The sequence below is a fragment of the Lampetra fluviatilis genome, unplaced genomic scaffold (assembly GCF_964198595.1).
Source record: "Lampetra fluviatilis unplaced genomic scaffold, kcLamFluv1.1 SCAFFOLD_1084, whole genome shotgun sequence".
Taxonomy (NCBI): Eukaryota; Metazoa; Chordata; class Hyperoartia; order Petromyzontiformes; family Petromyzontidae; genus Lampetra; species Lampetra fluviatilis.
In genome coordinates, this window is record NW_027621544.1 from 1 (window position 1) to 17,500 (window position 17,500).

The window sequence follows — 17,500 nt, forward strand, 5'->3', positions numbered from 1 at the left end:
CCACTCACCCACTCACCCACCCCACTCACCCACCCACTCACCCACCCACCCACTCACCCACTCACCCACCCACTCACCCACACACTCACTCACTCACCCACCCACTCACTCACCCACTCACTCACCCACTCTCCCACTCACCACCACACACTCACCCACTCACTCACCCCACCCACTCACTCACCCACTCACTCACCCACCCACCCACTCTCACCCACCCACTCACCCCACTCACTCACCCACCCACCACACACTCACCCCCACCCACCCACCCACCCACCCACTCCACCACCACCCACCCACCCACCCACTCACTCACCACCCACCCCCACCCACTCACTCACCCCACCCACCCACCACCCACTCACCCACCACCCACCCACCCACCCACCCACCCACCCACTCACCACCCACTCACCCACTCACCCACCACCTCACCCACTCACCCACCCACTCACCCACCCACCCACTCACCCACCACCCACTCCACCCACTCACTCACCCACTCACTCACCCACTCTCCCACTCACCCACTCACTCACTCACCCACTCACCCACACACTCACCCACCCACTCACCCACTCACCCACCCACTCACCCACACACCTCACCCACCCACCTCCACCCACTCACCCACCCACCACCTCACTCACCCACTCACTCACCCACCACCCACCTCCACTCACTCACACCACTCCACCCACCACCCACTCACTCACTCACCACCCACTCCACTCACTCACTCACCCTCACCCACCCACTCACTCACTCACTCACCCACCCACTCTCACTCACTCACTCACTCACCACTCACTCACCCACTCCACTCACCCACTCACCTCACTCACCCACTCACTCCACCCACTCACTCACCCACTCACTCACTCACTCACTCCACTCACCCACCCCACTCCACTCACTCACTCACCTCACCCACTCACCACTCACTCACTCACACCCCACCCACTCACTCACTCACCCACCCACCCACTCACCTCACCCACGCCACCCACGCACCCACCCACCCACTCACCCACCCACTCACTCACCCACTCCTCCCACACACCCACTCTCCCACTCACCCACTCACCCACCCACTCACCCACCCACTCACCCACCCACGTCACCCACCCACCACTCACCCACCCACTCACACCACTCACTCACCCACCCACTCACCCACTCACCCACCCACCCACCACTCGACCCACTCACCCACTCACCCACCCACCCACTCACTCACCCACCCACCCACTCACTCACCCACTCACTCACCCACCCACTCACTCACCCACTCACCCACCCACCCACTCACTCACCCACTCACCCACCCACCCACTCACTCCACCCACGCCACTCACCCACTCACTCACCCCAACCCACTCACTCACCCACCCACCCACTCATTCACCCACCCACTCACTCACCCACCCCACCCACCCACCCACCCACCCACCCACCCCACTCACTCACCCACTCTCCCACTCACCCACTCACCCACCCACGCACCCACCCACCCACCCCACCCTCACCCACCCACCCACCCACTCACCCACCCACCCACTCACCCACCCACTCACCCACCCACTCACTCACCCACTCACTCACCCACTCTCCCACTCACCCACACACTCACCCACCCACTCACCCACTCACCCCACCCACTCACCCACCCACTCACCCACCCACTCACCCACTCACCCACCCACTCACCCACCCACCCACTCACCCCACCCACTCACCACTCACCCACCCACCCACTCACCCACCCACTCACTCACTCACTCACCCACCCACGCACCCACCCACCCACCCACTCACCCACCCACTCACTCACCCCCACTCTCCCACTCACCCACTCTCCCCACTCACCCACTCACTCACCCACCCACCCACGCACCCACCCACTCACCCACCCACTCACCCACCCACTCACCCACCCACCCACTCACCCACCCACTCACCCACCCACCCACTCACTCACCCACCCCACTCACCCACTCACTCTCCCACTCACCCCCACTCACTCACCCACCCCACTCACCCACCCACTCACCCACCCACTCACCCACCCACTCACCCCACCCACTCACCCACCCACCACTCACCCACCCACTCACCCCACTCACTCACCCCACCCACTCACCCACTCACCCCACTCACCACTCACCCACCCACTCACTCACCCACCCACCCACCCACTCACTCACTCACTCACCCACCCACTCACCCACTCACCCACCCACCCACTCACCCACCCCACCCACCCACTCACCCACTCACTCACCCACCCACTCACCCACCCACTCACTCACTCACTCCACCCACCCACTCACCCACCCACCCCACCCACTCACTCACCCACTCACTCACCCACTCTCCCCACTCACCCACTCACCCACCCACCCACGCACCCACCCACCCACTCACCCACCCACCCACCCACTCACTCACCCACTCACTCACCCACTCTCCCACTCACCCCACACACTCACCCACCCACTCACCCACCACCCACCCACCCACTCACCCACCCACTCACCCACTCACCCCACCACTCACCCACCCACTCACCCACCCACTCACCCACCCACTCACCCACTCACTCACTCACTCACTCACTCACCCACCCACTCACTCACCACCACTCACTCACCCACTCTCCCACTCACCCACACACTCACCCACTCACTCACCCACCCACTCACTCACCCACTCACTCACCCACTCACTCACCCACCCACTCACCCACCCACCCACTCTCCCACTCACCCACTCACTCACCCACCCACCCACTCACCCACCCCACCCACCCACTCACCACACTCACCCACCCCACCCACCCCACTCACTCACCCACCCACCCACTCACCCACCCACCCACTCACCCACCCACCCCACCCACTCACCCACCACCCACTCACCCACCCACTCACCCACTTCACCCCACCCACTCACCCACCCACCCACTCACCCACCCACCCACCCACCCACTCACCCACCCACCCACCCACCCACTCACTCACCCACTCACTCACCCACTCTCCCACTCACCCACTCACTCACTCACCCACCCACCCACCCACTCACCCACACACTCACCCACTCACCCACCCACTCACCCACACACTCACCCACCCACTCACCCACTCACCCACCCACTCACCCACTCACTCACTCACCCACCCACCCACTCACTCACCCACTCACCCACCCACTCACTCACCCACCCACCCACCCACCCACTCACCCACCAACCCACCCCACCCACTCACCCACCCACCCACTCACTCACCCACCCACCCACTCACCCACCAACCCACTCACCCACCCACTCACTCACTCACTCACTCACTCACCCCACCCACTCCACCCACTCACCCACCCACCCACTCACCACCACCCACCCACTCACTCACCCACCCACTCACTCACCCACTCACCCACCCACCCACTCACCCACCCACCCACTCACCCACTCACCCACCCACTCACTCACCCACTCACCCACCCACCCACCCACTCACTCACTCACTCACCCACTCACCCACTCACCCACCCACTCACTCACTCACTCACTCACCCACCCACCCACTCACTCACTTCACTCACCCACCCACCCACCCACTCACCCACTCACCCACTCACTCACCCACTCACCCCCCCCTCCCCCTCCCACCCCCCCTCCCCGTGCCACGCGCCAGATGGACGGGCGCCTGCGTCTGGGGCGCCAGGGCGTTGTGTTCAAGAACCAACGCACGGGCAAAGTGGACTCCGTGTCGGGCTCCGAGCTGAGCGAGGGGCTGTGGCGCCGCGTGGCGCGTGGACACGGACTACGACTCAGCACCCACGCGGGCCTAGTGCACAAGTTCCACGGCTTCAGGGACAACGTGAGTGTGTGTGTGTGATGGTGTGTGTGAGGGTGAGTGTGTGTGTGATGGTGTGTGTGAGGGTGTGTGTGAGGGTGTGTGTGAGTGTGATGGTGTGTGTGTGTGGGAGAGTGTGTGTTAGGGTGAGTGAGAGAGTGTGTGATGGTGTGTGTGTGATGGTGTGTGTGATGGTGTGAGAGAGAGTGAGAGAGGGTGTGTGTTAGGGTGAGTGAGAGAGTGTGTGATGGTGAGTGTGTGTGATGGTGTGATGGTGTGTGTGATGGTGTGAGAGAGTGTGAGAGTGTGTGTGTTATGGTGAGTGAGAGAGTGTGTGATGGTGTGTGTGATGGTGAGTGAGAGAGTGTGTGATGGTGTGTGTGATGGTGTGTGAGAGTGTGAGGGTGTGTGTTAGGGTGTGTGATGGTGAGTGAGAGAGTGTGTGATGGTGAGTGTGAGGGTGTGTGTTAGGGTGAGTGAGAGAGTGTGTGATGATGTGTGTGAGGGTGTGTGTTAGGGTGAGTGAGAGAGTGTGTGTGTTAGGGTGAGTGAGAGAGTGTGTGATGGTGAGTGTGTGTGATGGTGTGTGTGATGGTGTGAGAGAGTGTGAGGGTGTGTGTTATGGCGTGTGATGGTGAGTGAGAGAGTGTGTGTGTTAGGGTGGGTGAGTGTGTGTGATGGTGAGTGAGAGAGTGTGTGATGGTGTGTGTGATGGTGTGTGAGAGTGTGAGGGTGTGTGTTAGGGTGTGTGATGGTGAGTGAGAGAGTGTGTGATGGTGAGTGTGAGGGTGTGTGTTAGGGTGAGTGAGAGAGTGTGTGATGGTGTGTGTGAGGGTGTGTGTTAGGGTGAGTGAGAGAGTGTGTGTGTTAGGGTGAGTGAGAGAGTGTGTGATGGTGTGTGTGAGGGTGTGTGTGATGGTGAGTGTGAGGGTGTGTGTTAGGGTGAGTGAGAGAGTGTGTGATGATGTGTGTGAGGGTGTGTGTTAGGGTGAGTGAGAGAGTGTGTGTGTTAGGGTGAGTGAGAGAGTGTGTGATGGTGAGTGTGTGTGATGGTGTGTGTGATGGTGTGTGAGAGTGTGAGGGTGTGTGTTAGGGTGTGTGATGGTGAGTGAGAGAGTGTGTGTGTTAGGGTGGGTGAGTGTGTGTGATGGTGTGTGTGATGGTGTGAGAGAGAGTGAAAGAGTGTGTGTGTTAGGGTGAGTGAGAGAGTGTGTGATGGTGTGTGTGATGGTGTGAGAGAGTGTGAGAGAGTGTGTGTGTTAGGGTGAGTGGGTGAGTGAGTGGGTGTGTGTGTGTGATGGGTGTGAGTGTGATGGTGTGTGTGTGAGAGAGTGTGTGAGTGAGGGTGTGATGGTGTGTGAGTGAGTGTGTGAGAGTGTGAGGCCTAGTGCACAAGTTTCACGGCTTCAGGGAGAACGTGAGTTTGAGGGTGTGTGTGTGTTAGGGTGTGTGAGTGTATGTGATAGTGTGTGTGTGTTAGGGTGAGTGATGGTGTGTGAGTGAGTGATGGTGTGTGTGAGTGAGTGAGTGTGTGTGATGGTGTGTGTGTGTGAGGGTGTGTGTGTGTGAGGGTGTGAGAGAGTGGGTGTGTGTGAGTGTGTGTGTGATGGTGTGTGAGAGAGTGTGAGTGTGTGTGTTAGGGTGAGTGAGAGAGTGTGAGAGTGTGTGTGTGTTAGGGTGAGTGGGTGTGAGGGTGAGTGTGTGTGATGGTGTGTGTGAGTGTGTGTGAGAGAGTGAGAGAGTGTGTGTGTGATGGTGTGTGTGTGTGATGGTGTGTGTGTGAGTGTGTGTGATGGTGTGTGGGTGAGTGTGACAGGGTGAGTGTGAGTGTGTGTGTGAGTGTGTGTGTGATGGTGTGTGTGATGGTGTGTGTGATGGTGTGTGTGATGGTGTGTGTGATGGTGTGTGTGATGGTGTGTGTGTGATGGTGTGTGTGTGATGGTGTGTGTGTGATGGTGTGTGTGTGATGGTGTGTGTGTGATGGTGTGTGTGTGATGGTGTGTGTGTGATGGTGTCTCCCCCCGTGTCTGTCTCCCCGTCTCTCTGTGTCTCTCCCCGTGTCTCTGTGTCTCTCCCCGTGTCTCTGTGTCTCTCCCCGTGTCTCTGTGTCTCTCCCCGTGTCTCTGTGTCTCTCTCCGTGTCTCTGTGTCTCCCCGTCTCTCTGTGTCTCTCCGTGTCTCTGTGTCTCTCTCCGTGTCTCTGTGTCTCCCCGTGTCTCTGTGTCTCCCCGTGTCTCTGTGTCTCTCTCCGTGTCTCTGTCTCCCCGTGTCTCTGTGTCTCTCCCCGTGTCTCTGTGTCTCTCTGTGTCTCTCTCTCTCTCCCCCCGTGTCTCTGTGTCTCCCCGTGTCTCTGTGTCTCTCTGTGTCTCTCTCTCCCCCCGTGTCTCTGTCTCTCCGTGTCTCTGTGTCTCTCCCCGTGTCTCTGTGTCTCTCTGTGTCTCTCTCTCTCTCCCCCCGTGTCTCTGTCTCCCCGTGTCTCTGTGTCTCTCCCCGTGTCTCTGTGTCTCCCCGTGTCTCTGTGTCTCCCCGTGTCTCTGTGTCTCTCTCCGTGTCTCTGTGTCTCTCCCCGTGTCTCTGTGTCTCTCTCCGTGTCTCTGTGTCTCTCTCCGTGTCTCCGTGTCTCTCCCCGTGTCTCTGTGTCTCTCTCCGTGTCTCTGTGTCTCCCCGTGTCTCTGTGTCTCCCCGTGTCTCTGTGTCTCTCCCCGTGTCTCTGTGTCTCTCCCCGTGTCTCTGTGTCTCCCCGTGTCTCTGTGTCTCCCCGTGTCTCTGTGTCTCCCCGTGTCTCTGTGTCTCCCCGTGTCTCTGTGTCTCCCCGTGTCTCTGTGTCTCCCCGTGTCTCTGTGTCTCCCCGTGTCTCTGTGTCTCCCCGTGTCTCTGTGTCTCCCCGTGTCTCTGTGTCTCTCCCCGTGTCTCTGTGTCTCTCCCCGTGTCTCTGTGTCTCTCCCCGTGTCTCTGTGTCTCTCCCCGTGTCTCTGTGTCTCTCTCCGTGTCTCTGTCTCTCTCCGTGTCTCTCTCCGTTTCTCTGTGTCTCTGTGTCTCTCCGTGTCTCTGTGTCTCTCCCCGTGTCTCTGTGTCTCTCCCCGTGTCTCTGTGTCTCCCCGTGTCTCTGTGTCTCTCCCCGTGTCTCTGTGTCTCTCCCCGTGTCTCTGTGTCTCTCCCCGTGTCTCTGTGTCTCTCTCCGTGTCTCTGTGTCTCCCCGTGTCTCTGTGTCTCTCTCCGTGTCTCTGTGTCTCTCTCCGTGTCTCTGTCTCTCTCCGTGTCTCTCTCCGTGTCTCTGTGTCTCTCTCCGTGTCTCTGTGTCTCTCTCCGTGTCTCTGTGTCTCCCCGTGTCTCTGTGTCTCCCCGTGTCTCTGTGTCTCTCCCCGTGTCTCTGTGTCTCTCTCCGTGTCTCTGTCTTTCTCCGTGTCTCTCTCCGTGTCTCTGTCTCTCCCCGTGTCTCTGTGTCTCTCTCCGTGTCTCTGTCTCTCCCCGTGTCTCTGTGTCTCTCTCCGTGTCTCTGTCTCTCTCCGTGTCTCTGTCTCTCCCCGTGTCTCTGTGTCTCTCCCCGTGTCTCTGTGTCTCTCTCCGTGTCTCTGTGTCTCCCCGTGTCTCTGTGTCTCCCCGTGTCTCTGTGTCTCTCCCCGTGTCTCTGTGTCTCTCCCCGTGTCTCTGTGTCTCTCCCCGTGTCTCTGTGTCTCTCCCCGTGTCTCTGTGTCTCTCTCCGTGTCTCTGTGTCTCTCCCCGTGTCTCTGTCTCTCTCCGTGTCTCTCTCCGTGTCTCTGTGTCTCTCCCCGTGTCTCTGTGTCTCTCCCCGTGTCTCTGTGTCTCCCCGTGTCTCTGTCTCTCCCCGTGTCTCTGTGTCTCTCCCCGTGTCTCTGTGTCTCTCCCCGTGTCTCTGTGTCTCTCTCCGTGTCTCTGTGTCTCCCCGTGTCTCTGTGTCTCTCTCCGTGTCTCTGTGTCTCTCTCCGTGTCTCTGTCTCTCTCCGTGTCTCTCTCCGTGTCTCTGTGTCTCTCTCCGTGTCTCTGTGTCTCCCCGTGTCTCTGTGTCTCTCCCCGTGTCTCTGTGTCTCTCCCCGTGTCTCTGTGTCTCTCCCCGTGTCTCTGTGTTTCTCTCCGTGTCTCTGTCTCTCTCCGTGTCTCTGTGTCTCTCTCCGTGTCTCTGTCTCTCCCCGTGTCTCTGTGTCTCTCCCCGTGTCTCTGTGTCTCTCCCCGTGTCTCTGTGTCTCTCCCCGTGTCTCTGTGTCTCTCTCCGTGTCTCTGTCTCTCTCCGTGTCTCTCTCCGTTTCTCTGTGTCTCTGTGTCTCTCCGTGTCTCTGTGTCTCTCCCCGTGTCTCTGTGTCTCTCCCCGTGTCTCTGTGTCTCCCCGTGTCTCTGTGTCTCTCCCCGTGTCTCTGTGTCTCTCCCCGTGTCTCTGTGTCTCTGTGTCTCCCCGTGTCTCTGTGTCTCTCTCCGTGTCTCTGTGTCTCTCTCCGTGTCTCTGTCTCTCTCCGTGTCTCTCTCCGTGTCTCTGTGTCTCTCTCCGTGTCTCTGTGTCTCCCCGTGTCTCTGTGTCTCCCCGTGTCTCTGTGTCTCTCCCCGTGTTTCTGTGTCTCTCTCCGTGTCTCTGTCTTTCTCCGTGTCTCTCTCCGTGTCTCTGTCTCTCCCCGTGTCTCTGTGTCTCTCTCCGTGTCTCTGTCTCTCCCCGTGTCTCTGTGTCTCTCTCCGTGTCTCTGTCTCTCTCCGTGTCTCTGTCTCTCCCCGTGTCTCTGTGTCTCTCCCCGTGTCTCTGTGTCTCTCTCCGTGTCTCTGTGTCTCCCCGTGTCTCTGTGTCTCCCCGTGTCTGTGTCTCTCCCCGTGTCTCCGTGTCTCTCCCCGTGTCTCTGTGTCTCTCCCCGTGTCTCTGTGTCTCTCCCCGTGTCTCTGTGTCTCTCCCCGTGTCTCTGTGTCTCTCCCCGTGTCTCTGTGTCTCTCTCCGTGTCTCTGTGTCTCTCCCCGTGTCTCTGTCTCTCTCCGTGTCTCTCTCCGTGTCTCTGTGTCTCTCCCCGTGTCTCTGTGTCTCTCCCCGTGTCTCTGTGTCTCCCCGTGTCTCTGTCTCTCCCCGTGTCTCTGTGTCTCTCCCCGTGTCTCTGTGTCTCTCCCCGTGTCTCTGTGTCTCTCCCCGTGTCTCTGTGTCTCTCCCCGTGTCTCTGTGTCTCCCCGTGTCTCTGTGTCTCCCCGTGTCTCTCTCCGTGTCTCTGTGTCTCCCCGTGTCTCTGTGTCTTCCCGTGTCTCTGTGTCTCTCCCCGTGTCTCTGTGTCTGTCTCTGTGTCTCCCCGTGTCTCTGTCTCTCTCTGTGTCTCTCTCCGTGTCTGTCTCTGTGTCTCCCCGTGTCTCTGTGTCTCTCCCCGTGTCTCTGTGTCTCCCTGTGTCTCTGTCTCTCTCCGTGTCTCTCTCCGTGTCTCTGTCTCTCCCCGTGTCTCTGTCTCTCCCCGTGTCTCTGTGTCTCCCCGTGTCTCTGTGTCTCCCCGTGTCTCTGTCTCTCTCCGTGTCTCTGTCTCTCTCCGTGTCTCTCTCCGTCTCTCTGTGTCTCCCCGTGTCTCTGTGTCTCTCCCCGTGTCTCTGTGTCTCTCCCCGTGTCTCTCTGTGTCTCTCCCCGTGTCTCTGTGTCTCTCCCCGTGTCTCTGTGTCTCTCCCCGTGTCTCTGTGTCTCCCCGTGTCTCTGTCTCTCCCCGTGTCTCTGTCTCTCTCCGTGTCTCTGTCTCTCTCCGTGTCTCTCCCCGTGTCTCTGTGTCTCCCCGTGTCTCTGTGTCTCTCCCCGTGTCTCCGTGTCTCTCTGCGTAGGAGTTTGAGAAGCTGGCGACCTTCTTTAAAACGCACTACAAGTTGGAGCTGCAGCAGAAGGAGCTGTGCGTCAAGGGGTGGAACTGGGGCACCGTGAAATTCGCAGGTGATGGTGGTGATGGTGGTGATGGTGGTGATGGTGGTGGTGATGGTGGTGATGATGGTGGTGGTGGTGATGATGGTGATGGTGGTCGTGATGATGGTGATGGTGGTGATGATGGTGGTGGTGGTGGTGATGGTGATGATGGTGGTGGTGGTGGTGATGGTGGTGGTGATGGTGATGGTGGTGGTGATGGTGGTGGTGGTGATGGTGGTGGTGGTGATGGTGGTGATGGTGGTGGTGGTGGTGATGATGGTGGTGGTGGTGGTGATGGTGATGGTGGTGATGGTGGTGGTGATGATGGTGGTGATGGTGGTAATGATGGTGGTGATGATGGGGGTGGTGATGGTGGTGGTGGTGGTGATGATGGTGGTGGTGATGGTGGTGATGATGGTGGTGATGATGATGGTGATGATGGTGGTGATGATGGTGGTGATGGTGATGATGGTGATGATGATGGTGCTGATGGTGTTGGTGATGATGGTGGTGGTGGTGATGGTGGTGGTGATGATGATGATGGTGATGATGGTGATGATGGTGTTGATGGTGGTGATGATGATGATGGTATTGGTGGTGTGGTGATCATGGTGGTGGTGATGATGATGGTGGTGGTGATGATGATGATGGTATTGGTGGCATGGTGATGATGGTGGTGGTGATGGTGGTGGTGATGATGATGGTGGTGGTGGTGGTGATGATGGTGGTGGTGATGGTGATGATGGTGGTGATGGTGATTGTCGTGATGGTGGTGATGATGGTGGGGATGGTTGTGATGATGATGGTGTTGATGGTATTGGTGGTGTGGGGATGATGATTATGGTGATGGTGGTGATGGTGGTGATGGTGGTGGTGATGTTGGTGGTGATGGTGATGGTCGTGATGATGATGATGGTCGTGATGATGGTATTGGTGGTGTGATGACGATGGCGATGATGATGGTGGTGATGGTTGTGATGATGGTCGTGGTGTTGATGGTGTTGATGGTGGTGGTGATGGTGATGATGGTGGTGGTGGTGATGATGATGAAGGTGGTGATGGTGGTGATGGTTGTGATGATGGTCGTGATGATGATGGTGGTGGTGGTGATGATGATGATGGTGGTGGTGGTGGTGATGATGATGATGATGGTGGTGATGATGGTGGTGATGGTGGTGGTAATGATGATGAAGGTGGTGGTGATGATGATGAAGGTGGTGATGGTGGTGATGGTCGTGATGGTCGTGATGGTGATGATTATGGTGATGATGGTCGTGATGATGATGATGGTGGTGTGGTGATGATGATGGTGATGATGGCGGTGGTGGCGATGATCTTTATGATGACGATGATTTTATTGATCACAAGAGCAACACCTCATCACCAGCAGCATCATCATCATCGTCATCACATCATCATCACCATCACATCATCGTCATCATCATCACACGCGTTTCACGTAAACAAATACAGGTCCCCCGTATAGCCTCCACAACCTCTTGGGGCAAGTGCTGTCTTCCTCCTGGCCCCCCCCCCTCACCTCCTCACCCCCCCTCCCTCACCCCTTCACCCCCCACTCACCCCCTCACCCTGTCCCTCACCTCCTCACCTCCCTCCTCACCCCCCCCCCTCACCCCCAGGCCAGCTGTTGTCGTTTGACGTGGGGGACGTGACGTCGTTTGAGATCCCGCTGGGCACCGTGTCTCAGTGTCACTCACCCCCCTCCTCACCTCCTCACCCTGTCCCTCACCCCTCCCCTCACCTCCTCACCCTGGCCCTCACCCCCCCCCTCACCTCCTCACCCTGTCCCTCACCCCTCCCCTCACCTCCTCACCCTGTCCCTCACCCCTCCTCACCCCCCCCCTCACCCCCAGGCCAGCTGTTGTCGTTTGACGTGGGGGGCGTGACGTCGTTTGAGATCCCGCTGGGCACCGTGTCTCAGTGTCTCTCACCTCCTCACCTCCTCACCCTGCTCCTCACCCCCCCCCTCACCTCCTCACCCTGTCTCTCACCCCTCCCCTCACCTCCTCACCCTGTCCCTCACCCCTCCCCTCACCTCCTCACCCTGTCCCTCACCCCTCCTCACCCCCCCCTCACCCCCATGCCAGCTGTTGTCGTTTAACGTGAGTGACGTGACGTCGTTTGAGATCCCGCTGGGCACCGTGTCTCAGTGTCCCTCACCCCCCTCACCTCCTCACCCTGCTCCTCACCCCCCCCTCCTCACCTCCTCACCCTGTCCCTCACCCCCCCCCCACCCCCAGGCCAGCTGTTGTCGTTTGACGTGGGTGACGTGACGTCGTTTGAGATCCCGCTGGGCACCGTGTCTCAGTGTCACTCACCTCCTCACCTCCTCACCCTGCTCCTCACCCCCCCCCTCACCTCCTCACCCTGTCCCTCACCCCTCCCCTCACCTCCTCACCCTCCCCCTCACCTCCTCACCCTGTCCCTCACCCCTCCTCACCCCCCCCTCACCCCCAGGCCAGCTGTTGTCGTTTGACGTGGGGGACGTGACGTCGTTTGAGATCCCGCTGGGCACCGTGTCTCAGTGTCTCTCACCTCCTCACCTCCTCACCCTGCCCCTCACCCCCTCACCTCCTCACCTCCCCCCTCACCCCCTCACCTTCTCACCCTGTCCCTCACCCCTCCCCTCACCTCCTCACCCTGTCCCTCACCCCCCCCCCCTCACCCCCATGCCAGCTGTTGTCGTTTGACGTGGGGGACGTGACGTCGTTTGAGATCCCGCTGGGCACCGTGTCTCAGTGTCACTCACCTCCTCACCTCCTCACCCTGGCCCTCACCCCTCCCTCACCTCCTCACCCTGTCCCTCACCCCCCCCCCTCACCCCCTCACCTCCTCACCTCCCCCCTCACCCCCTCACCTTCTCACCCTGTCCCTCACCCCCCCCCCCTCACCCCCAGGCCAGCTGTTGTCGTTTGACGTGGGGGACGTGACGTCGTTTGAGATCCCGCTGGGCACCGTGTCTCAGTGTCACTCACCCCCCTCACCTCCTCACCCTGCCCCTCACCCCCTCACCTCCTCACCTCCCCCCTCACCCCCTCACCTTCTCACCCTGTCCCTCACCCCCCCCCTCACCCCCAGGCCAGCTGTTGTCGTTTGACGTGGGGGACGTGACGTCGTTTGAGATCCCGCTGGGCACCGTGTCTCAGTGCGCGACCGGCAAGAACGAGGTGACACTGGAGTTCCACCAGAACGACGACGTTGACGTTTCCCTCATGGAGGTGCGCTTCTACGTGCCCCCAGGGCAGGAGGGAGGGGCAGACGCTGTGGAGGTGAGTAGGTGGTGAGGGTGGTGAGTGAGGGTGGTGAGTGAGGGGTGAGTGTGGTGAGTGAGGGTGAGTGTGGTGAGTGAGGGGTGAGTGAGTGGTGAGGGTGGAGGTGCGCTTCTACGTGCCCCCAGGGCAGGAGGGAGGGGCAGACGCTGTGGAGGTGAGTAGGTGGTGAGGGTGGTGAGTGAGGGGTGAGTGTGGTGAGGGTGGTGAGTGAGGGGTGAGTGAGGGGTGAGTGTGGTGAGGGTGAGGGTGGTGAGCGTGGTGAGGGTGGTGTGTGAGGGGTGAGTGTGGTGAGTGAGGTTGAGTGTGGTGAGGGTGGTGAGCGTGGTGAGCATGGTGAGGGTGGTGAGTGAGGGGTGAGTGTGGTGAGGGTGGTGAGTGAGGGTGAGTGTGGTGAGGGTGAGGGTGGTGAGCGTGGTGAGGGTGGTGAGTGAGGGGTGAGTGTGGTGAGGGTGGTGAGTGAGGGGTGAGTGAGGGGTGAGTGTGGTGAGGGTGAGGGTGGTGAGCGTGGTGAGGGTGGTGTGTGAGGGGTGAGTGTGGTGAGTGAGGTTGAGTGTGGTGAGGGTGGTGAGCGTGGTGAGCATGGTGAGGGTGGTGAGTGAGGGGTGAGTGTGGTGAGGGTGGTGAGTGAGGGTGAGTGTGGTGAGGGTGAGGGTGGTGAGGGTGGTGTGTGAGGGGTGAGTGTGGTGAGGGTGGTGAGTGAGGGTGAGTGTGGTGAGGGTGGTGAGTGTGGTGAGGGTGGTGAGTGAGGGGTGAGTGTGTTGAGGGTGAGGGTGGTGAGCGTGGTGAGGGTGGTGAGTGAGGGGTGAGTGTGGTGAGTGAGGGTGAGTGTGGTGAGTGAGGGGTGAGTGAGTGGTGAGGGTGGAGGTGCGCTTCTACGTGCCCCCAGGGCAGGAGGGAGGGGCGGGCGCTGTGGAGGTGAGTAGGTGGTGAGGGTGGTGAGTGAGGGGTGAGCGTGGTGAGGGTGGTGAGTGAGGGTGAGTGTGGTGAGGGTGGTGAGTGAGGGGTGAGCGTGGTGAGGGTGGTGAGTGAGGGTGAGTGTGGTGAGGGTGGTGAGTGAGGGTGAGTGTGGTGAGGGTGAGGGTGGTGAGCGTGGTGAGGGTGGTGAGTGAGGGTGAGTGTGGTGAGTGAGGGGTGAGTGTGGTGAGCGTGGTGAGGGTGAGGGTGGTGAGTGAGGGTGAGTGAGTGGTGAGGGTGGAGGTGCGCTTCTACGTGCCCCCAGGGCAGGAGGGAGGGGTGGACGCTGTGGAGGTGAGTGGGTGGTGAGGGTGGTGAGTGAGGGGTGAGTGTGGTGAGTGTGGTGAGTGTGGTGAGTGTGGTGAGTGAGGGGTGAGTGAGTGGTGAGGGTGGAGGTGCGCTTCTACGTGCCCCCAGGGCAGGAGGGAGGGGTGGACGCTGTGGAGGTGAGTGGGTGGTGAGGGTGAGTGAGGGGTGAGTGAGAGGTGGTGAGGGTGAGTGAGGGGTGAGGGTGGTGAGTGTGGTGAGTGTGGTGAGTGAGGGTAGTGGTGGTGCAGAGTGGTGGTGGTGATGGTGGTTATAATGATGGTTGTCATGATGCTTGTGGTTGTTGTGGTTGTGTTGTGGTGGTGAGTGGTGAGGGTGGTGGTGAGGGTGGTGGTGGTGAGGGTGAGTGAGGGTGGTGGTGAGGGTGGTGGTGAGGGTGGTGGTGAGGGTGGAGGTGAGGGTGGTGATGAGGGTGAGTGAGGGTGGTGAGGGTGGTGGTGAGGGTGGTGGTGAGGGTGGTGGTGAGGGTGGAGGTGAGGGTGGAGGTGAGGGTGGAGGTGAGGGTGGTGGTGAGGGTGGTGGTGAGGGTGGTGGTGAGGGTGGAGGTGAGGGTTGAGGTGATGAGGGTGAGTGAGGGTGGTGAGGGTGGTGGTGAGGGTGGTGGTGAGGGTGGTGGTGAGGGTGGAGGTGAGGGTGGAGGTGAGGGTGGTGGTGAGGGTGGTGGTGAGGGTGGTGGTGAGGGTGGTGGTGGGGGTGGTGGTGGGGGTGGTGGTGAGGGTGGTGGTGGGGGTGGTGGTGAGGGTGGTGGTGATGGTGGTGGTGAGGGTGGTGGTGAGGGTGGTGGTGGGGGTGGTGGTGGTGGTGAGGGTGGTGGTGAGGGTGGTGGTGGTGAGGGTGGTGGTGAGGGTGGTGGTGATGGTGGTGGTGAGGGTGGTGGTGAGGGTGGTGGTGGGGGTGGTGGTGGTGGTGAGGGTGGTGGTGAGGGTGGTGGTGGTGAGGGTGGTGGTGAGGGTGGTGGTGAGGGTGGTGGTGAGGGTGGTGGTGAGGGTGGTGGTGAGGGTGGTGGTGAGGGTGGTGGTGAGGGTGGTGGTGGGGGTGGTGGTGGTGAGGGTGGTGGTGAGGGTGGTGGTGAGGGTGGTGGTGATGGTGGTGGTGAGGGTGGTGGTGAGGGTGGTGGTGATGAGGGTGGTGATGAGGGTGAGTGAGGGTGGTGGTGGTGGTGAGGGTGGTGGTGAGGGTGGTGGTGGGGGTGGTGGTGGTGAGGGTGGTGGGGGTGGTGGTGGTGAGGGTGGTGGTGAGGGTGGTGGTGAGGGTGGTGGTGATGGTGGTGGTGAGGGTGGTGGTGAGGGTGGTGGTGATGAGGGTGAGTGAGGGTGGTGGTGGTGGTGAGGGTGGTGGTGAGGGTGGTGGTGAAGGTAGAGGTGAGGGTGGAGGTGATGAGGGTGAGTGAGGGTGGTGAGGGTGGTGGTGGTGGTGAGGGTGGTGGTGATGGTGGTGGTGAGGGTGGTGGTGAGGGTGGTGGTGAGGGTGGAGGTGAGTGGGTGGTGAGGGTGGTGGTGAGGGTGGTGGTGAGGGTGGTGGTGAGGGTGGTGGTGAGGGTGGTGGTGAGTGGGTGGTGAGGGTGGTGGTGAGGGTGAGTGTGGTGAGGGTGAGGGTGGTGAGTGAGGGGTGAGGGTGGTGAGTGAGGGTGAGTGTGGTGAGGGTGAGGGTGGTGAGCGTGGTGAGGGTGGTGAGTGAGGGTGAGTGTGGTGAGGGTGAGGGTGGTGAGTGAGGGTGAGCGTGGTGAGTGAGGGGTGAGTGTGGTGAGGGTGGTGAGTGAGGGTGAGTGTGGTGAGGGTGAGGGTGGTGAGTGAGGGTGAGCGTGGTGAGGGTGGTGAGTGAGGGGTGAGTGTGGTGAGGGTGGTGAGTGAGGGTGAGTGTGGTGAGGGTGAGGGTGGTGAGCGTGGTGAGGGTGGTGAGTGAGGGGTGAGTGTGGTGAGGGTGGTGAGTGAGGGTGAGTGTGGTGAGGGTGAGGGTGGTGAGCGTGGTGAGTGTGGTGAGGGTGAGGGTGGTGAGCGTGGTGAGGGTGGTGAGTGAGGGGTGAGTGTGGTGAGGGTGGTGAGTGAGGGTGAGTGTGGTGAGGGTGAGTGTGGTGAGGGTGGTGAGCGTGGTGAGGGTGGTGGGTGAGGGTGGTGAGCGTGGTGAGGGTGGTGAGTGAGGGGTGAGTGTGGTGAGGGTGGTGAGTGAGGGTGAGTGTGGTGAGGGTGAGGGTGGTGAGCGTGGTGAGGGTGGTGAGTGAGGGGTGAGTGTGGTGAGTGTGGTGAGTGAGGGTGAGTGAGTGGTGAGGGTGGAGGTGGTGGTGAGGGTGGTGGTGAAGGTAGAGGTGAGGGTGGAGGTGCGCTTCTACGTGCCCCCAGGGCAGGAGGGAGGGGCGGGCGCTGTGGAGGTGAGTGGGTGGTGAGGGTGGTGAGTGAGGGTGAGTGTGGTGAGGGTGGTGAGCGTGGTGAGGGTGGTGAGTGAGGGTGAGGGTGGTGAGTGAGGGTGAGTGTGGTGAGGGTGAGGGTGGTGAGCGTGGTGAGGGTGGTGAGTGAGGGGTGAGTGTGGTGAGTGAGGGTGAGTGTGGTGAGGGTGGTGAGTGAGGGTGAGTGTGGTGAGGGTGGTGAGTGAGGGGTGAGTGTGGTGAGTGAGGGTGAGTGTGGTGAGGGTGGTGAGTGAGGGTGAGTGTGGTGAGGGTGGTGAGCGTGGTGAGGGTGGTGAGTGAGGGTGAGGGTGGTGAGTGAGGGTGAGTGTGGTGAGGGTGAGGGTGGTGAGCGTGGTGAGGGTGGTGAGTGAGGGGTGAGGGTGGTGAGTGAGGGTGAGTGTGGTGAGGGTGAGGGTGGTGAGCGTGGTGAGGGTGGTGAGTGAGGGTGAGGGTGGTGAGTGAGGGTGAGTGTGGTGAGGGTGAGGGTGGTGAGCGTGGTGAGGGTGGTGAGTGAGGGGTGAGTGTGGTGAGTGAGGGTGAGTGTGGTGAGGGTGGTGAGTGAGGGTGAGTGTGGTGAGGGTGGTGAGTGAGGGGTGAGTGTGGTGAGTGAGGGTGAGTGTGGTGAGGGTGGTGAGTGAGGGTGAGTGTGGTGAGGGTGGTGAGCGTGGTGAGGGTGGTGAGTGAGGGGTGAGTGTGGTGAGTGAGGGTGAGTGTGGTGAGGGTGGTGAGTGAGGGTGAGTGTGGTGAGGGTGAGGGTGGTGAGTGTGGTGAGGGTGGTGAGTGAGGGGTGAGTGTGGTGAGTGTGGTGAGTGAGGGTGAGTGTGGTG

At 60.5% G+C, this 17,500-nt stretch overlaps 1 protein-coding gene across 1 annotated transcript in view; it reads left to right on the forward strand.

The window, feature by feature from the left end:
• Nucleotides 1-3,704: 3,704 nt before the first annotated feature.
• Nucleotides 3,705-17,500, forward strand: part of SSRP1 (structure specific recognition protein 1) — a gene marked incomplete at its 3' end in the record, with an annotated part of 20,518 nt that continues 6,722 nt past the window's right edge. The window contains exons 1-3 of the mRNA XM_078885624.1: nt 3,705-3,890; nt 9,644-9,749; nt 12,819-13,009. Coding sequence (XP_078741750.1) covers nt 3,705-3,890; nt 9,644-9,749; nt 12,819-13,009 — 483 coding nt within the window. The remainder of the gene's footprint in view (nt 3,891-9,643; nt 9,750-12,818; nt 13,010-17,500) is intronic.